Source organism: Oncorhynchus nerka, linkage group LG22, assembly GCF_034236695.1.
Source record: "Oncorhynchus nerka isolate Pitt River linkage group LG22, Oner_Uvic_2.0, whole genome shotgun sequence".
Classification (NCBI taxonomy): domain Eukaryota; kingdom Metazoa; phylum Chordata; class Actinopteri; order Salmoniformes; family Salmonidae; genus Oncorhynchus; species Oncorhynchus nerka.
The window spans coordinates 76,797,823-76,815,791 of record NC_088417.1 but is presented as its reverse complement, the minus strand read 5'-3'; the positions used below and the strand labels follow the sequence as shown (position 1 = coordinate 76,815,791).

Sequence of the window (17,969 nt, the reverse complement as noted above, 5' to 3'; positions counted from 1 at the left end):
TCCTAGGGTTAGAGGCAGATGCTTGGAATTTAGAGTGGTAGAAAGTGGCTTTAGCAGCAGAGACAGAAGAGGAAAATGTAGAGAGGAGGGAGTGAAAGGATGCCAGGTCCGCAGGGAGGCGAGTTTTCCTCCATTTCCGCTCGGCTGCCCGGAGCCCTGTTCACTTATGTTGTGACAAGGCTGGGGTGGTATACAGAAGATGGCTCTATTTGGTAAAAGACCAAGTCCATGTTATGGCAAAAGCAGCTCAAATAAGCAAAGAGAAACAGTCCATCATTACTTTAAGACATGAAGGTCAGTCAATCCAGAAAATGTCAAGAACTTTATAAAGTTTCTTCAAGTGCAGTCACAAAAACCATCAAGCGCTATGATGAAACTGGCTCTCATGAGGACTGCCACAGGAAAGGAAGACAGAGTTACCTCTGCTGCAGAGGATAAGTTCATTAAAGTTAACTGCACCTGAGATTGCAGCCCAAATAAATGCTTCTCAGATTTCAAGTAACAGACCCATCTCAACATCAACTGTTCAGAGGAGACTGCGTGAATGGTTTAATTTCTGCAAAGAAACCACTACTAAAGGACACCAATAAGAAGAAGAGACTTGCTTGGGCCAAGAAACACAATCTATCCTTTGGTCTGATGAGTCCAAATTTGAGATTTTTGGTTCCAACCACCGTGCCTTTGTGAGATGCAGAGTGAGTGAACGGATGATCTCAGCATGTGTGGTTCCTACTGTGAAGCATGGAGGAGGAGGTGTGAAGGTGAGGGGGTGCTTTTCTGGTGACACTGTTGGTGATTTATTTAGAATTCAAGGCACACTACAGTGCCAGCTATGCCAACAGAGTCCCAGGGTTCGCGCCCAGGCTCTGTCGTAACCGGCCGCGACCGGGAGTTCCGTGGGGCGACGCACAATTGGCCTAGCGTCGTCCGGGTTAAGGAGGGCTTGGTCGGTAGGGATGTCCTTGTCTCATCGCGCACCAGCGACTCCTGTGGCGGGCCGGGTGCAGTGTGCGCTAACCAAGGTAGCCAGGTGCACGGTGTTTCCTCCGACACATTGGTGCGGCTGGCTTCCGGGTTGGATGCGCGCTGTGTTAAGAAGCAGTGCGGCTTGGTTGGGTATCGGAGGACGCATGACTTTCAACCTTCGTCTCTCCCGAGCCGGTACGGGAGTTGTAGCGATGAGACAAGATAGTAGCTACTACAACAATTGGATACCACGAAATTGGGGAGGAAAAGGGGTAAAATTCAAAAAAACAAACAAACAAAAAAATAATTCAAGGCACACTTAACCAGCATGGCTTCAACAGCATTCTGCAGCGATTCACATTCCCATCTGGTTTGTGTTTAGTGGGACCATCATTCGTTTTTCAACAGGATAATGACCCAACACACCTCCAGGCTGTGTAAGTGCTATTTGACCAAGGAGAGTGATTGAGTGCAGCTGCCGATGACATGGTCTCCACAATCATCCGAACTGGTTTGGGATGAGTTGGACCGCAGTGTGAAGGGCCGTCCGGGATTGGGAGTCCCATAAGGCGGCGAAAATTGGCCGTCATTGTAAATAAGAATTTGTTCTTAACTGACTTGCCTAGTTAAATAATGGTAAAAAAATATATATATAAGTAGCCAACAAGTGCTCAGCATATGTGGGACCTCCTTCAAGACTGTTGGAAAAGCGTTCCTCATGAAGCTGGTTGAGAGAATGTCAAGAGTGTGTAAAGCTGTCATCAAGGCAAAGGGTGGCTCCTTTGAAGAATCTAAAATATATTTAGATTTGTTTTAACACTTTTTTGGTTACTACATGATTCAGTATGTGCTATTTCATAGTTTTGATTATTCGACAATGTAGAAAATAGTCAAAATAAAGAAAACCCGTGAGTGAGCGAGTGTGTCCAAACTTTTAACTGGTACTGTATATGCTCATAATTGTGTTTCCCCTCCTCCACAAGGCCTGTATGAGGGACATTCCAAGCTGTAAGTGGCTGGACCAGTGGACAGAGCTGGCTCAGAGGTATGGTAAACTCACACCACCTTTTACCCTCTTCTAACTAACACTGACTCAGTGGAGCCAACCACACTGTCTGCTCTAAATGCTTAGCTTACATATTTTCTGATGATGTCAGAGCAATGTAAAGAGGCTTCAGACCACTTGATTGGCTTTTATAAGGCATGCGTGTGAATGGATTGTATTCATCATTCCCTCCATCTCTTCCTCGCTCCCTTCCCTCCATCAGGTTTGCGTTCCAGTACAACCCGTCCCTGCAGCCCAGAGCTCTGGTGGTGTTTGGGTGCATCAGTAAGAGAGTGACCCACGGCCAGGTCAAACAGATCATCAGGATCCTCAGCAAGGCCAGCCCCCTGCTCAGCATAGACCGGGTCTGTGTCCCATCACTCTGCCCTGCTGCTTGCTACGTCATATTATACCCAGAATTAAGACATCTCATGGAAACCACGTCCTGAAATATTGTACTATCTTGTCACATGTATATGTAGTGTATCTTGTACTGTGTCTTTGCCAGTGAAAAACACACAAAAAATAGATTCTATCACTTCAAGTAACTGCGCTTGCATCTTTTGTTCTTTTTCTTCTTTTTTTTACCTGCTAAGTGACATTCTAAGTCCATATGAACATCACTACTCCTAGTGGTAACTTCGCACGTTTTCAAATAGATTCTGCTACAATTATTGGGATTAGTTGTACGGTGTCTGATCCTGTCTGTTGAAAGGGTCTGTGTTTGTATAACCTGTGCTGCCCAGACTGAACTGACCTGCTGTCTTGGGTCCCATAGGGTCTGGAGAGCTGTCTGAAGGGACCTGATAACTACAACAGCCAGGTGTTAATAGAAGCCACAGTCATTGCTCTCACCAAGCTACAGCCGCTCCTCACCAAGGTACACACAAACACACAGATGGCAACTCTCAAAGGCTAATTTAAGAGATGTGCTAAATGTTCTGGTGAGCTAACTTCCTCTTGTGTGTGTATGTATGTGTGCCCGCCTGCAAACCACATTCTATTGAGTATAACCCACATGTTTGAAGCAGGCTTACTGAGAGGAGGGAAGTTATTTTGGCCCTGGCCTGTATGTGGTGAATTGGCTGCTGAGCGACAATGGATGTTGGCAGTAAATGGTCATGCGAGACTCGCTCTGACTGCAAGTGTGTTTGTTGGCCCTCCACGGCTCGCCTATGCACAAGGCCGTGTGTGTGTGCGTGTGTGTGTGCGTGTGTGTGTGTGTATGCGTGTGTTGGACAGTAGTGGTGGTGAGAGTAAATAACAGCCTGTGTTTTTCCTTCAGGACTCCCCCATGCACAAGGCTCTGTTCTGGGTGGCCGTGGCTGTGCTCCAGCTGGACGAGGTCAACCTCTACTCTGCCGGCACCGCTCTGCTGGAGCAGAACCTCCACACACTGGACAGCCTCAGGGTCTTCAATGACAAGGTACTAAACACACAAACATACCCACGGTACCAGACACACACTCATTCAGAAGGTTTGTCTTCCACAAACTTTCGGCTCACATTTTCGGCCAGATCTTTTTACAGTTTCACTTTGATTTCATTATCTTTCCCTGACTTGAATTGTGTGTGTTCCTCCCGTTTCTCCCTGTACAGAGTCCAGAGGAGGTGTTTATGGAGATCAGGAAGCCTCTGGAGTGGCACTGTAAACAGATGGACCACTTCGTGGGCCTCAACTTCAACTCCAACTTCAACTTTGCACTAGTGGGTCATCTGTTGAAAGGTAAGTAGGTGGAGGTGTCTAAGCCTCGGGTCGGCTGGGGACTGCATGCATGGGGACTGCTCTTTGTCTAACCACACACCTCTCTGTCTAGGGTACAGACACCCCTCCCCCAACACAGTGGCGCGGACCATCCGGATCCTCCACACACTACTGGCCCTGGTGGGAAAACACCTCAACTGTGACAAGTTTGAGGTGAACACCCAGAGTGTGGCCTACCTGGCAGGTGAGTTAACGGAGCACTCCACAATGAAGCCATACTTTTATGTTTCAGCCATAGTAGGATTGTTCATATTGTCTTTAAACAATGATATTCTTTATTCGCATGGCAACTGTTTCTGTGTAGAAAATAAACTGATATAGTATTGAATTGACCTGTGAAATGTCTGTGTAGCTCTCCTCACTGTCTCGGAGGAGGTCCGGAGCCGCTGTAGCCTCAAGCACAGGAAGTCCCTGCTCCTCTCAGACGTTACCATGGAGAATGTTCCCATGGACACGTACTCTGTGCACCACAGCGACCCCAGCTGCCGGTGAATGACTACAGGGCTGACTGCTGAGTTGATGTAGAGGCTGATAGAGTAGCTGCAGCACCAGCTGACTAAGCAGAATTTGTCTCTCGCTGTATCGAACAATGTCAAAGAGCAATTTTATGGACCGTATGTGTTCACCTTCCAGAATGTTTTGTTCTTCCCTCCCCTCCCTCTGTGTCAGAACTCTTAGGGAGAGTCAGCCGTGGACGTCCCCCAAGGTGTCGGAGCGCTACTTAGTGGTCCACTACCCCACAGGGGGGCAGATCAGCCCGCGCACACGGAAGTCCATGAGCCTGGACATGGGCCAGCCTTCCCAAGCAAACACTAAGAAACTGCTGGGTAAGACACCTGTCAGTCATTCTCTGCTGCTAGATCCAGGCCTCTGACCAACAGAGGAGTTTTAACATGCGACAACTGATCGGAGGTATTTAGACTATATACATTCATACATGATTACCTGGATATCCATAGAATATCCATGCATGTATGTACTAGTTTAGGTATGGGGAGTTGAGCTGTGTATGTATGCCCCATTGTTTAACATGAGTTTTTCAACGCTGGCTCACCAGGCACTAGGAAGAGTTTTGATCACTTGATATCAGACACTAAAGCACCAAAGAGGCCAGAGATGGAGTCTGGAATCACCACGCCTCCAAAGATGAGGAGGGTGGCGGAGAACGATTATGAGTGTCCAGGTCAGTTTGTCTCCTGTATACCAGACACTTACACAATGTTTGTGGCTTTTGACACTGATTTTAAAGGGGCAACCTGTAGTTGAAACAATGATAAAGTGTTTTCCCCGCCACTGTTTCGGTAAAAAGCTGAGGCATGGGGCTGGAGAAATGTAACCAATCTCAAATTCATAGACCGCCACGGATTCAATAACTGACAATCCATGATATCAAATTGATAATTTTAACCATGTTCTGAGGCTATAAAGTGTTTGTTTACATTTACTTTGGAGTAAAACAACCTTATTTTGGGTCCTGATGGGGTCAAACAATTGAACTAAGCTCATGAGTCATTTTCTAAGTTATATTGGGCCTCCAGAATGGCGCTACGGTCTAAGGCACTGTATTGCTGTGCTAGAGGCTTCACTACAGAATTTGGTTAGTTCCCAGGCTGTGTCAAGACCGTCATCGGGAGTCCCACTAGGTCGGTGCACAGTTGGCCCAGCGTCATCCGGGTTAGGGGAGGGTTTGGCTGGGGGGAGTAGGCTGTCATTTTGTTCTTAACTGACTTGCCTAGTTAAATAAATAAATACATATTTATTCATTTTTTCTTCAAGTATCTTTGGGACATATAATTCATTTAAGTCCAAAAATGATTGTGGCAACTGCAGATTCTTTGAAACTGGCACAGGTCCCTATTGCGCTCTCTCACACCCTCACTCGCTCTCACACCCTCGCTCGCTCTCACACCCTCGCTCACTCTCACACCCTCGCTCTCTTTCACACACCCTCGCTCTCTCCTCCCCTCCCTTCCATTCCACAGAATCGACCCAAAGAATCTCCCACCATACTCTGAGGAAGGTCTCTGTGTCAGAGTCCAACGTGTTGCTGGATGAGGAGGTCCTCACAGATCCCAAGATCCAGGCTCTGCTACTCACTGTCCTGGTGAGACCACTCACTCCGCTTCTCTTCCACTTCCTCTGTATTAGTTTGTGCCTATTTTTAACATGCTTGTCTCTACTACAGGCTACGTTGGTGAAGAATACAACAGATGAGTTTGACCAGAGAATCCTCTACGAGTTTTTAGCTGAAGCTAGTGTTGTCTTCCCTAAAGTCTTTCCAGTTGTGTAAGTGTTTCATTTCAACCCAATAAAGTATGTATTTTTTCCAATCCCCTTTTAATGTGTACGCATGCGTAAATAACTTTCATCCATTCATATCATCTTGTGGTTTTCTCTCCAGTCATAACCTGCTGGACTCAAAGATCAACACCCTCCTATCACTGTGCCAGGACCCTAATCTCCTAAACCCCATCCATGGCATCGTGCAGAGTATGGTTTACCACGAGGAGTCACCCCCCCTGTACCAGCCCTCCTACCTGCAGAGTGAGACTCCACCCACTCCTCCTGCCATACAGTTACAACCATGGGTTCTGGAGTGAAAATGACCATTTAATCCTCATCAATGTTTCTTTGGTTTCTCTCTCAGGCTTTGGGTTTAATGGTCTGTGGAGATTCGCTGGGCCCTTCTCAAAGGTGAGCAGACACAACTCATTTAACTCTTTAGAGTATGGAAGGTTTATTGTCAGTGTTAGTAAATTACATTCCTTGTGCCAACAGCAAACTCAGTTCCCAGACTACGCTGAGCTGATAGTGAAGTTCCTGGATGCTTTGATTGACACGTATCTGCCGGGGATCGACGAGGAGACGAGCGAGGAGTGTCTGCGTACGCCCACGTCGCCCTACCCCCCGCCAGGCCAGAGCCAGCTCAGCATCACAGCCAACCTCAACCTCTCCAACTCCATGACCTCACTGGCCACCTCCCAGCACTCCCCAGGTCTGATCAGATACAGTGTACGCACACACACGAACACATGCAGTCAAATCCAGCCCTTCTGTCTCTTGGCAGATTTGATTCTTAGGAATAGCTGTGATACTTTAGTCACCTTTATCTCAAACAAAATAAATCTTTGATCCATTGACCTGTCTGCATTTTATCTTCATCTTAATATAGTCTGGCCTGTTTAGTCTTTCCATTTTACCAATCAGAAGAATAAACTTGCGCTAACAAACACATAATTAGAAAGAAATATAAATTACCCATCCATCCATTTCCAACTGAATCCAACATCATCTGAAAAGTTCCATCCACTATATGTAGCATTACATAGTGGTTCCCCAACCTGGTCCATGTGTGAGGCTTATTCTCTCTTTCTTTAACTAATTAATGCATGATCTCAAAATGGATCATTTAGTGTTCACACACATTTCATTTCATGTTTGTGTTCCCTTTTCCTCCTCATTTGTTATGCTTGATGCGGTGTATTTTATAGACCATCTCCAACAAGTCTCATTAGAGCACCACCAAGGTGGTGTCCCCCCCCCCCACCCCCCCTGAAATGACGGGTACAACTAGAAACTATAGACACTCCCCTATGTATTTATTTGGACAGAAGCTAAAACTTTTAATTTGGCTCTATACTCCATCAGATGTTTGCTGTGAGGCGACAGTACAGAATGTCACCTTTTCTGTGAGGGTATTTTCTGTCTGTTTTACTGTTTAGAAATGAAAGCACTTTATGCATCTAGTCCGCCATTTGAAGGTGTCATTAGTATTTGGAAAAATTCACTTATAGTTTATGGATGCTACCATGACTGAATCGTGATAATCATGAATGAATTACAGATAATTATGAATGAATGGTGATAATGATGTGTGAGAAAGTAATTGATGCAGTACCAGTAACAGGGGAGGTTAGCATTTTGGGGGTTATGATATCTATGCCTCTAACTTTCTCCCTCATTATTATTCACGATTCATTCTTGATTTTCCGTAATCATGGTAGCATCCACATTTGTGTTCAGAAAATATTCTATTCTGGATGTCTATATACTTTTGGAAATGTTTCATTTGTTTTAGTCCTGAAGAACATTTGAGTAATTCATGATATGCCACTATTTGGAAGAAGGAATGAGCCTCTTGCTCTATATTGGACATTTTATTTGGAACTAAAGATACTTGATTATATAGATAGACTTGGTATGTATACTTATAATCTAAACCATATTGTCTGATACACCTGAGAATGCTGAATGAATCATTTTTTCCCCCTCATGATTGATTTCTGTCACTCTTTGTTATGTTTTGTTTTTGTTAATCATGTTGCTCTTTTGTTTCCTGTCATTCCTCTTTTTTGGGTTGCCATGGTCACTCCCTCCTGTTTCTTTCCCACTCTGTGTCTGAGAAGCTTCTCTGCCTTGCTCTAAGTCCGCCGTTTTCACCCCACACCTCGTCCGGCCAGGTATTACAGCCCCTCGTCCCCATGCTGCTCCTCACTCCCAGGCACACGGCACAGCCTCTCAGAGGTGTGTGGGGGGAAGCAGAGGCCCATCACAAAGCCAAACAACACTACTGGAGCGTTTGTGATGAAGTCTTTGTACATAATGTTTCAATGCCCGTACACCATATGTCCTGTTTGTTCAAAACACAGAGCAACCCTGTTGGAGCACTTACATCAGTCCATGGGTTGACTACTCCGCCTATTGTTGGATTTGTATATAACAACAGAGAATCTCTGTAGTTATATACACTCTTCAGGTGGATGTCTCAAAAGCGTTAGCATTTCTGTAGAATTATATAATAGAATAGTTTCTCAATTATTAGTGTGACATATTATACCTGATGGCGTGTGTCCGTCCGTCCTCCGGCAGGCATCGACAAGGAGAACGTGGAGCTCTCTCCGACCACGGGTCACAGCAACAGCGGACGCACACGCCATGGTTCTGCCAGCCAGGTGCAGAAGCAGCGCAGCGCAGGCAGCTTCAAACGGCCCAGCATCAAGAAGATCGTATGAGAGATGCCCACCACTAGGACCCCCCCCCTACCAGGGCTGCCCATGCCAGTCATCATTCTGCACTTCTACTCCAACTCTCCTGTCTTATCGATCTCTCTCGCGCTCTCTCTCTCGCTCAGCCTTGATTTTCCTCAGTTTCCTTCTGTTGTTTTTTGCGTGTTTCTTTGACCCTAACCCGTCCAGTCAGCCATATTTGCTTGACGATCAACATATATTGAAGAACTGTCTGAATATGATGTTTTGTTTGTGAAGCAGTCCGTGTCTGAGTCTGCCGTTGTTTCATTTGGTCTTTTTGTGTCACATAATGAGCTACATTGGAATCCTTTTTTAAAAACCGCATCAGTTGAAAGAAAGCACTGACATTGACAACACTGCAGAAACTGTAGGGATCATAGTATCTGAAGCCATTTTGTTGTCTTGCTTCTTTTTTCTTGGTTGAATTTTCTATCATAATGACAAAGTATAATGAGAACCATTTCTGTGATTTGCACAACATTCTGTGATTCAACATGCATGTACATGTGTTTGTTTTTTGCCTTTAAGTGTTGTTAGTAGAAGGACATGTTTCTTCAAGCTGAGAGAGCTTTGACAATGGGGTTGAATTAGATCAAAATATGAGCTGCAAATGCCTCTCATTGAGACATGGACATGACAATAGAGATTGGACCTTGGGACCCAGTGTTGAGGAAAGGGATCCCTCTCACCCACCATCACTGCAGAGGGAGAGCACTACCCTGAACCACACACACACCGTTCTGGAGGAAATCACTGAAAGCACTAAAACCATCCTGTATTTGCAACATCTGTGAAAAGCATGGCCAACAACAGACATTAGTGGTTTACTGTGCTGTGGAGGTGGGGGCTAGATGATCAATTTGTCCTGTTTTGAGCTTTATCAGGCACAATCCAATGATGGCCAAGCCATGTGTCTTCATTGGTTATTGATTGTCCAAGCTGTGGAGATTCCTCTTGATTAGGCAGTATTTTTATTCTCACATGATGGAGTGCCAGAGAGGGTCAACTAGACAGGCCACTCTGGTGTTGGAGGACAGCAGTCCTGCAGGTGTCCGAACTTAAGCTTTTAATCAGCTGTTCACGTTTCACAACACAATGTCAGGGAAAGTTTGGAAGGAAAATCTGGAGGAAAAACAGGAATAGACAATGTCCTCCTATATTGGAATGGACATTGGAAATCCGCCTTAGCTTTGAGATTTGAAATGTATAATATCTATAGTGGTAGTCTCAGTTGTAATTGTCTCATTCTTGCCCACACTTACTGTAAACACACATGTATATGCACACACAACACACACTTGGGAGGTTGTTTTGTTCATTGTGTGCCTTTTCTAGGGTTTTCGTGTGTGTGTGTACCGTATATATACAGTACCAGTCAAAATTTTGGCCTCACCTACTCATTCAAGGGTTTTTCTTAATTTTTTTACAATTTTCTACATTGTAGAATATTAGTGAAGATATCAACACTATGAAATTACAAATGGAATCATGTAGTAACAAAAAAGTGTTAAACAAATCAAAATATATTTTATATTTAAGATTCTTCAAAGTAGCCACCCTTTGCCTTGATGACAGCTATGCACACTCTTGGCATTCTCTCAACCAGATTCACCTGGAATGCTTTTACAATACTCTTCAAGGAGATGCTTAGCACTTTTTGGCTGCTTTTGCTTCACGCTGTGTTCCAACTCATCCAAAACCATCTCAATTGGGTTGTGGTTGGGTGATTTGTGGAGGCCAGGTCATCTGATGCAGCGCTCCATCACTCTCCTTGGTCAAATAGCCCTTACACAGCCTGGAGGTGTGTTTTGGGTCATTGTCCTGTTGAAAAACAAAGGATAGTCCCATTAAGCGCAAACCAGATGGGATGGCGTATCGTTGCAGAATGCTGTGGTAGCCATGCTGGTTAAGTGTGCCTTGAATTCTAAATAAATCAATGACCGTGTCACCAGCAAACCATCCCCACACCATTACACCACCTCCATACATCACAGTGGAAACCACACATGCAGAGATCATCTGTTCACCTACTCTGCGTTTCACAAAGACATGGCGGTTGGAAAAAATCTCAAATTTGGACTTATCATACTAAAGGACAGATTTCCACGGGTCTAATGTCCGGTATTCTTTAGTAGTGTTTTCTTTACAGCAATTTGACCATGAAGGCCTGATTCACGCAGTCTCCTCTGATCAGTTGATGTATGTCTGTTACTTGAACTCTGTGAAGCATTTATCTGGGCTGCAATCTGAGGTGTAGTTAACTCTAATGAACTTCTCCACAGCAGAGGTAACTCTGGGTCTTCCTTTCCTGTGGCGGTCCTCGTGAGAGCCAGTTTCATCATTGTGCTTGATGGTTTTTGAGATTGCACTTGAAGAAACTTTCAACGTTCTTGAAGTTTTCCAGATTGACTGACCTTCATGTCTTAAAGTAATGATGGACTGTGATTTCTCTTTGCTTATTTTGAGATGTTCTTGCCATAATATGGACTTGGTCTTTTACTAAATAGGGCTATCTTCTGTATACTACCCCTACCTTGTCACAACACAACTGATTGGCTCAAATGCATTAAGAAGGAAAGCAATTCCACAAATTAAGTTAACAAGGCACACCTGTTAATTGAAATGCATTCCAGGTGACTACCTCATGAAGCTGGTTGAGAGAATGCCAAGAGTGTGCAACGCTATCAAGGAAAAGGGTGGCTACTTTGTAGAATCTCAAATGTTAAATATATTTAGATTTGTTTAACACTTTTTTGGTTACTACATGATTCCATATGTGTTATTTCATAGTTTTGATGACTTCACTATTATTCTACAATGTAGGAAATATTTAAAATAAAGAAAAACCCTGGAATTTGTAGGCGTGTCCAAACTTTTGACTGATACAGTATATAAACACACACACACAATACCTTATGATACAAGTACACAGTCATTACTAATCAGCTGCCTGACAATAATGAACCTGTATGGTTAAATATTGTAAAACATTGTTAACATTCGGTACCTCTTGTCAAATAAGTATTCAAACAGAAAGTCCATGACTCTAGGGACCAGAGTTGCTGAGGGTTTGCATCTACAAATGTTGCACCTGTATTTAAGACAATGAAATATATTGAAGTCACAACAGTATTGTTTTCAGTTAGCTCTTTGTTTTGTGAAAATTGGTGCCAATTATGTTCCAGGATCAAAAGCTAAAGTAAATCTGTCCCTGTTCATGATGTAAATAGTCAAATAATGTAAGGTAATTACAATCAAATTGTATTGGTCGCATACACAATGATATAGTTATGAATTATTTTAGAATTTAATTTAATTGTATAATTGCTAAATAAATATTTAATTTGAAAGATTAGAAATATGAAATAAGTAATAAGGCACGAGGAGGTGTAGTATATGGCCAATATACCATGGCTAAGGGCTGTTCTTACGCACGATGCAACGCTGAGTGCCTGGATACACCCCTAGCCGTGGTATATTGGCCATATACCATAAACCCGAGGTGCCTTATTGCTATTATAAATTGGTTACCAACGTAATTAGAGCAGTAAAAATAAATATTTTGTCATACCCATTACATACGGTCTGATATACCAAGGCTGTCAGCCAATCAGCATTCAGGGCTCGAACCACCCAGTTTATAGTAAAAAAATAACCTATGGTAGTAATCACCTCACGACACATATCTACTGAATAGTGTTTTCCATGTTTAAAATTAGCCTACTGAAATGCTGCCAAAAAAAAGCATTGTGAGGGATTGAGACTATTGTCAGACAGTCTGTTCTCAGATAGGAGAACTATGTGTATTGGGAGTAAAGCTGTACAGGGTGTTACTGGCCCTTCTTGCCATTGTCTTCCCTCATTAGTCGATAGTGTGGCACTTGTAAAGGTATAGGCATAGGGGTCAGTCCCATGATGCAGTGTGGCAGGCCCTGGGATGCTGCACCAAAGACTAGCTTGCAGTAGCGAAAGGAAAATCAAACCTGTTCTGTAATTTTATCATTTTTGACTATCTCTGAGCCTTTTCAGTTGGTCCGATATGTATTGCACAGATAGACTGAACGTGTGGCAAACAGTAGAGACTTCTCTTTCTGTAACAACAAGGTGCAGTTTGTTGAGCAGCACAGGAGTCCTCTGGTTACACCTTTCAATTTGTTGTGGAGACTGGTTCCTCATTTCTGCTGTTTGAGGTTACCAGTGCCATACATTGAGTCTAAGTCATGGTTGTTTTGGATGCTTGTGCCAACTCCTTCAGAATGCTTTTTTGTAAATGACTTGTAATCATAATGATTATCCTGGGGTGAAACACAATTCCATTAGATGTTGTTTGACTTGCCTTTGCTGAGGAAAGCATGTGCATTATGTACACTGAGTAGGAATTGGTGTATAGAGATAGGAGGGAGGATATGAAGACTTGACAGTTTTAAAAAAACACTAGTGTTTTACTGGCCATTTAGTTTGTCCCATACATCCAGCCATCTTAACAATCAACAACCATGCTCAAACATACATTTGTTTTCCTATTCTATTAATCTGGTTTAGATTTGACATGATGACCACAAGAAAATGAACAATGTGCACACTTAGTTGTTTTTTCCAAATTCAAAGTGTGTTGGTGCTGTTGAGAGGTAATGAACCTTGTGTGATGAAGTTGAACTCCATGCCTGGATTTTGTTTACAAATGTTTTATTATACTTGAATCAGGAGGATATGTCCAGAAGAAGCAGTTCCACATCATGGAAAGGAAAAAAAAAGATTTAAAGATAAAATGGAGCAAGTTTACCAAACGTCATCAACAAGATTTCAAAAGATCTAGTGTGAAGGAAACCAAAGTTAAGGAACGGCAATATAGTACAAACAAACTCTAAAACTACTGTGTATTGATAAAGTCCTCTGAGAAGTCCAATAAACTAACCCACAAATAACAGTTTCCTTTTTTTATGAGAATGAGAGATGATATAACTAGTGAAAGAGAGATGGACCAAGCTATGAATCAATGCTTTTTAGTCAAAATCGCAGCTTTCGTCATCATGCACTATGATGTGTGTATCGTGAAAGTATCAGTTATTTAGTTCTGTCCTCATCAGACTTTTAGGAACTGTACAGATCTGTTTCAAGCGCATATGCTTTGAAGAGTGAACCCAACCAACTGTTTCTATTTGATATTTCTTTATTTGACAGTGTATAGCAGGCGGACAGAACACTGATAACCCTATCTTCAATAGACCCCTTCTCAGTGTCTCATCTGAAAGGTTAGGCTGGAGGGAATGTTTTTGCCTTGGTTTTACTCAATGGAAATGTGACACTTTAAAGAACTGAAAGGAATGAATTCACATACAATGTGTCCTAAATTGAATGAATTGAACATGTCTGTACTTGAAGGCTCTAACATTTATTTGCAGCAGCATAGGAGAGAGTATATATATATCAGTTAACCACTTTGATCAATGCAAAGGATAAAACAATTTAAAAATGTATTTTCTCTTCAAACTTTGCTTTTAATATACAGGAATGGCCATTTGGACTTCCTTTCAAAATGGTAAAGCATAGAAATGACAGCTGAAAAAGTTTTGGATGCAGAGCACCCCCACCACCTGTTATCACACTAATACCAGAGGAAAGTGTGGGAGCAGACACTTGTCTCTGAAAGGCAGACTGAGCTCTCTGTAAATGTGTTGTAGGTTTTCATGATTCTCAACTGAAGTCAATTGTGTCTTGCGCTGGTGTGATATCTCCTAATTTGGCACATCTCAAGGTTATGCAAAATATTTTTAACCACTGGCCACAGTTTTACTGTTTCTTTCCCTCATTTTTTTTACACAGTAAGCTCCACCTCTGTAAATAATTTTGTGTAAAAATTGACAAAGGTATATTTACTACACTGTAAATACATGTGATGATATATTGTATTATTTAGCTTTTTGTAAAGCAGTTAGTTGCTGTACATGTAAAACATACAAATTGAATTATTCTAGTGTTAGTAATGATGACCTCTCCATCATGTCACTACATTGTCATGAACTATATTGAGGAAAATAAAAGGTTCAAATCGAGGATATAGATGACTGTGTACTCTAAACCTTCACTGTATGATATAGGTTGCTGTCCTCATCTGACATTTACAGATGTTGCCCTAATAAATCATTTCTGTCCGACCTCTAGCTGCTGGAGTCATATTTGAAGATAATGTATGTGTGTTTTTGAATGTGCTTTTGATGTACAATTTATTGATGATGAAAAATAGTGCTCCCCCTCCCTAATTAGTAAAATAAGAGAGAGTAAATAAACCCCACTGGGCCATAAGTAAATAGGGATATGAATTAGAATTAATCAGGGGGATTTTTCCACAAATAGACAGGTGTTATCTAATTTGGCTAACTTTTTATTAAAATGTATTGTAGTGAGATCATTTATTTATTTTGGGATATGAATACCGAGTATGTCCAATTCACCGTCGTCCCATTATATTGGTAAACTGCACGGTAACGTAAAAGGTCCGATACCTAATATATTGCTTTTATCATAATTCGGATGTAATCCAGAGAGGTTTGAAAAATGATCTAGATCCTCTATGAGGCTGTGAAGGGATCCAAATTGCTGATTTGAAATTAAACATGAATCGTCAGTGTACAATGACACCTTTGTTATTAAGCCCTGGAGTTCTAGCCCCTTGATATTATTGTTGGATTTTAATAGCTAATATTTTGATGACCATAATATGTAAATACTCCTCTTAACAATGTATTACTTTCTGAGAAGTAGCCATTATTTACTATTTTACACCTGGTGTTACTATACATAACTTTTACCCATTGTATAAGAGATTCTACCAAATAAAAATTATCCAAACGTTTATATATAAATTCCAGTCGTACTTTATCAAAGGCATTTTCAAAGTCAGCTATGAATACCAGGCCTGGTTTCCCAGATGTTTCATAGTGTTCTATTGTTTACAGTACTTTATAGCCTTATATTATCTCCAATGTATTGTCCATGTAAAAAAAACTGTCTGATTAGGATGAATAATATCTGACAATACCTTTTTAATTCTATGCGTTATGCATTTTGCTAGGATTTTGGCACCACAACAATGAAGTATAAGGGGTCTTCAGTTTTTTTAGGTGGACTGGATCTTTATATTTACCATCTGGGTCCTGTTGCAGTAATAGTGAAATTAGACCTTCTTGCTCAGTATCTGATAGTCTATCATTTTTATAGGAGTTGTAAAACATGTTAATAACGGACCTTTGAATACAAAGAAAAATATTTGATATACCTCAACTGGTATGCCATTCAGCCCTGGAGTTTTTCCGGAATTGAAGGCTTTAATTGCATCTAAAAGTTCCTCCTCTAGATTTGGGCCTTCACATGAGTCTTTCTGTACAGCTGTACATTTTACACTATTCATTGAAAAAAATAATGGATGATGCAAACATTTGTAACAAGTTTCAATAAATGATTTTTGGTAGCATTTCTTTGAAGATTAAAAAATAGATATATTTGTTACAATATATTCCATCCAGTTTAATATATTATAAAAAATAAAGCACACTTGATCTTTCTTGAATAAGTTCCTCCATTTATTTTTGTTTTTCCTCTGAACTTATTCGGGGCCTCTGTTACAGTTTTTATTGCTATATACAGTTTCAGTCAAAGGTTTGGACACACCTACACACTTTCTTTATTTTTATTATTTTCTACATTGTAGAATAATAGTTAAGACATCCAAACTATGAAATAACACATATAGAATCATGTAATGTTCTTAATAATGTGTTTGAGCCAATGAGTTGTGTTGTGTCAAGGTAGGGGTGGTATACAGACGAGAGGCCTATTTGGTAAAAGACAGCTCAAAAAAGCAAAGTCCATCGTTACTTTAAGAAAGGAAGGTCAGCCAATCTGGAAAATGTCACTACCTTTGAAAGTTTCTTCAAGTGCAGTTGCAAAAACCATCAAGCGCTATGATGAATCTGGCTCTCATGAGGACTGCCACAGGAAAGGCAGACCCAGAGTTACCTCTGCTGCAGAGGATAAGTTCATTAGAGTAAACTGCACCTCAGAAATTGCAGCCCAAATAAAAGCATCACAGAGTTCAAGTAACAGACACATCTCAACATCAACATTAGAGATATACAGCAAAAGGAGGATAATATGGATTTAATGGACCGTAAATGAAATCACACGACAATCCATCATCACGCTCATGCACTTTTTTATTTCACCTTTATTTAACCAGGTAGGCTAGTTGAGAACAAGTTTTCATTTGCAACTGCGACCTGGCCAACGTAAAGCATAGCAGTGTGAACAGACAACAACACAGAGTTACACATGGAGTAAACAATAAACAAGTCAATAACATAGTATAAAAAAAAGAATCTATATACATTGTGTGCAAAAGGCATGAGGAGGTAGGCAGTAGAGAGGTGCAGTAGAGAGAGAGAGTCAAAAACAGCAGTTCCAGGACAAGGGTAGCACGTCCAGTGAACAGGTCAGGGTTCCATAGGCAGAACAGTTGAAACTGGAGCAGCAGCAGGTGGACTGGGGACAGCAAGGAGTCTCCCTTGATCCTAGGTCCTGGCAGTGTTGTGCAGACTCAGGACAACTGAGCTTTGGAGAAATACACACATTTAAAGAGGAGTCCGTAATTTTCTTTCTAATGATCATGATCTTTTCGTCAAAGAAGTTAATTCATTTTTCACAGCTGAAGTGAACACCATCCTCTCTTGGGGAATGCTGCTTTTTAGTTAGATTTGCGACAGTATCAAAAATAAATGTTGGATTGTTCTTATTCTCCTCAATTAAGTTGGAAAAATAGGATGATCGAGCAGCAGTGAGGGCTCTTTGGTACTGTCTTTCCAAGCTAATCGGAAGACTTCCAGTTTGGTGTAGTGCCATTTCTGTTCCAATTTTCCGGAAGCTTGCTTTTTTCTGTATACCAGGGAGCTAGTTTATGACAAATGTTTTTTGGTTTTTAGGGGTGCAACTGCGTATAGGGGATTACACAAGGTTACATTTAGTTCCTCAGTTAGGTGGTTCACCGATTTTTGAACTCTGACGTCCTTGGGTAGGTGGAAGGGCATCTAGGAAGCTTTGGGTTGTTTGAGAATTTATAGCACAGTTTTTGATGATCCTTAGTTGGGGTCTGAACATATTATTTGTTGAAATT

The 17,969-nt window shown here is 41.7% G+C and overlaps 1 protein-coding gene across 3 annotated transcripts in view; it reads left to right on the top strand.

Moving 5' to 3' along the window:
• The window catches only part of LOC115105764 (neurofibromin-like), a 195,687-nt gene extending 180,723 nt beyond the window's left edge, over nt 1-14,964 (top strand). The window contains exons 43-58 of one of the 3 annotated variants that reach the window (XM_065007419.1): nt 1,950-2,011; nt 2,235-2,376; nt 2,790-2,891; nt 3,297-3,437; nt 3,611-3,737; nt 3,829-3,960; nt 4,129-4,264; nt 4,446-4,603; nt 4,834-4,959; nt 5,759-5,880; nt 5,962-6,062; nt 6,178-6,320; nt 6,424-6,470; nt 6,555-6,771; nt 8,183-8,236; nt 8,646-14,964. In XM_065007419.1, the coding sequence (XP_064863491.1) occupies nt 1,950-2,011; nt 2,235-2,376; nt 2,790-2,891; nt 3,297-3,437; nt 3,611-3,737; nt 3,829-3,960; nt 4,129-4,264; nt 4,446-4,603; nt 4,834-4,959; nt 5,759-5,880; nt 5,962-6,062; nt 6,178-6,320; nt 6,424-6,470; nt 6,555-6,771; nt 8,183-8,236; nt 8,646-8,788 (1,953 nt within the window). In that variant the 3' untranslated portion in view covers nt 8,789-14,964. Of the gene's footprint in view, nt 1-1,949; nt 2,012-2,234; nt 2,377-2,789; nt 2,892-3,296; nt 3,438-3,610; nt 3,738-3,828; nt 3,961-4,128; nt 4,265-4,445; nt 4,604-4,833; nt 4,960-5,758; nt 5,881-5,961; nt 6,063-6,177; nt 6,321-6,423; nt 6,471-6,554; nt 6,772-8,182; nt 8,301-8,645 lie in introns of all 3 variants that reach the window. The other 2 variants (XM_029628127.2, XM_065007420.1) reach the window with 2 other exon arrangements.
• The last annotated feature ends 3,005 nt before the right edge of the window (nt 14,965-17,969 follow it).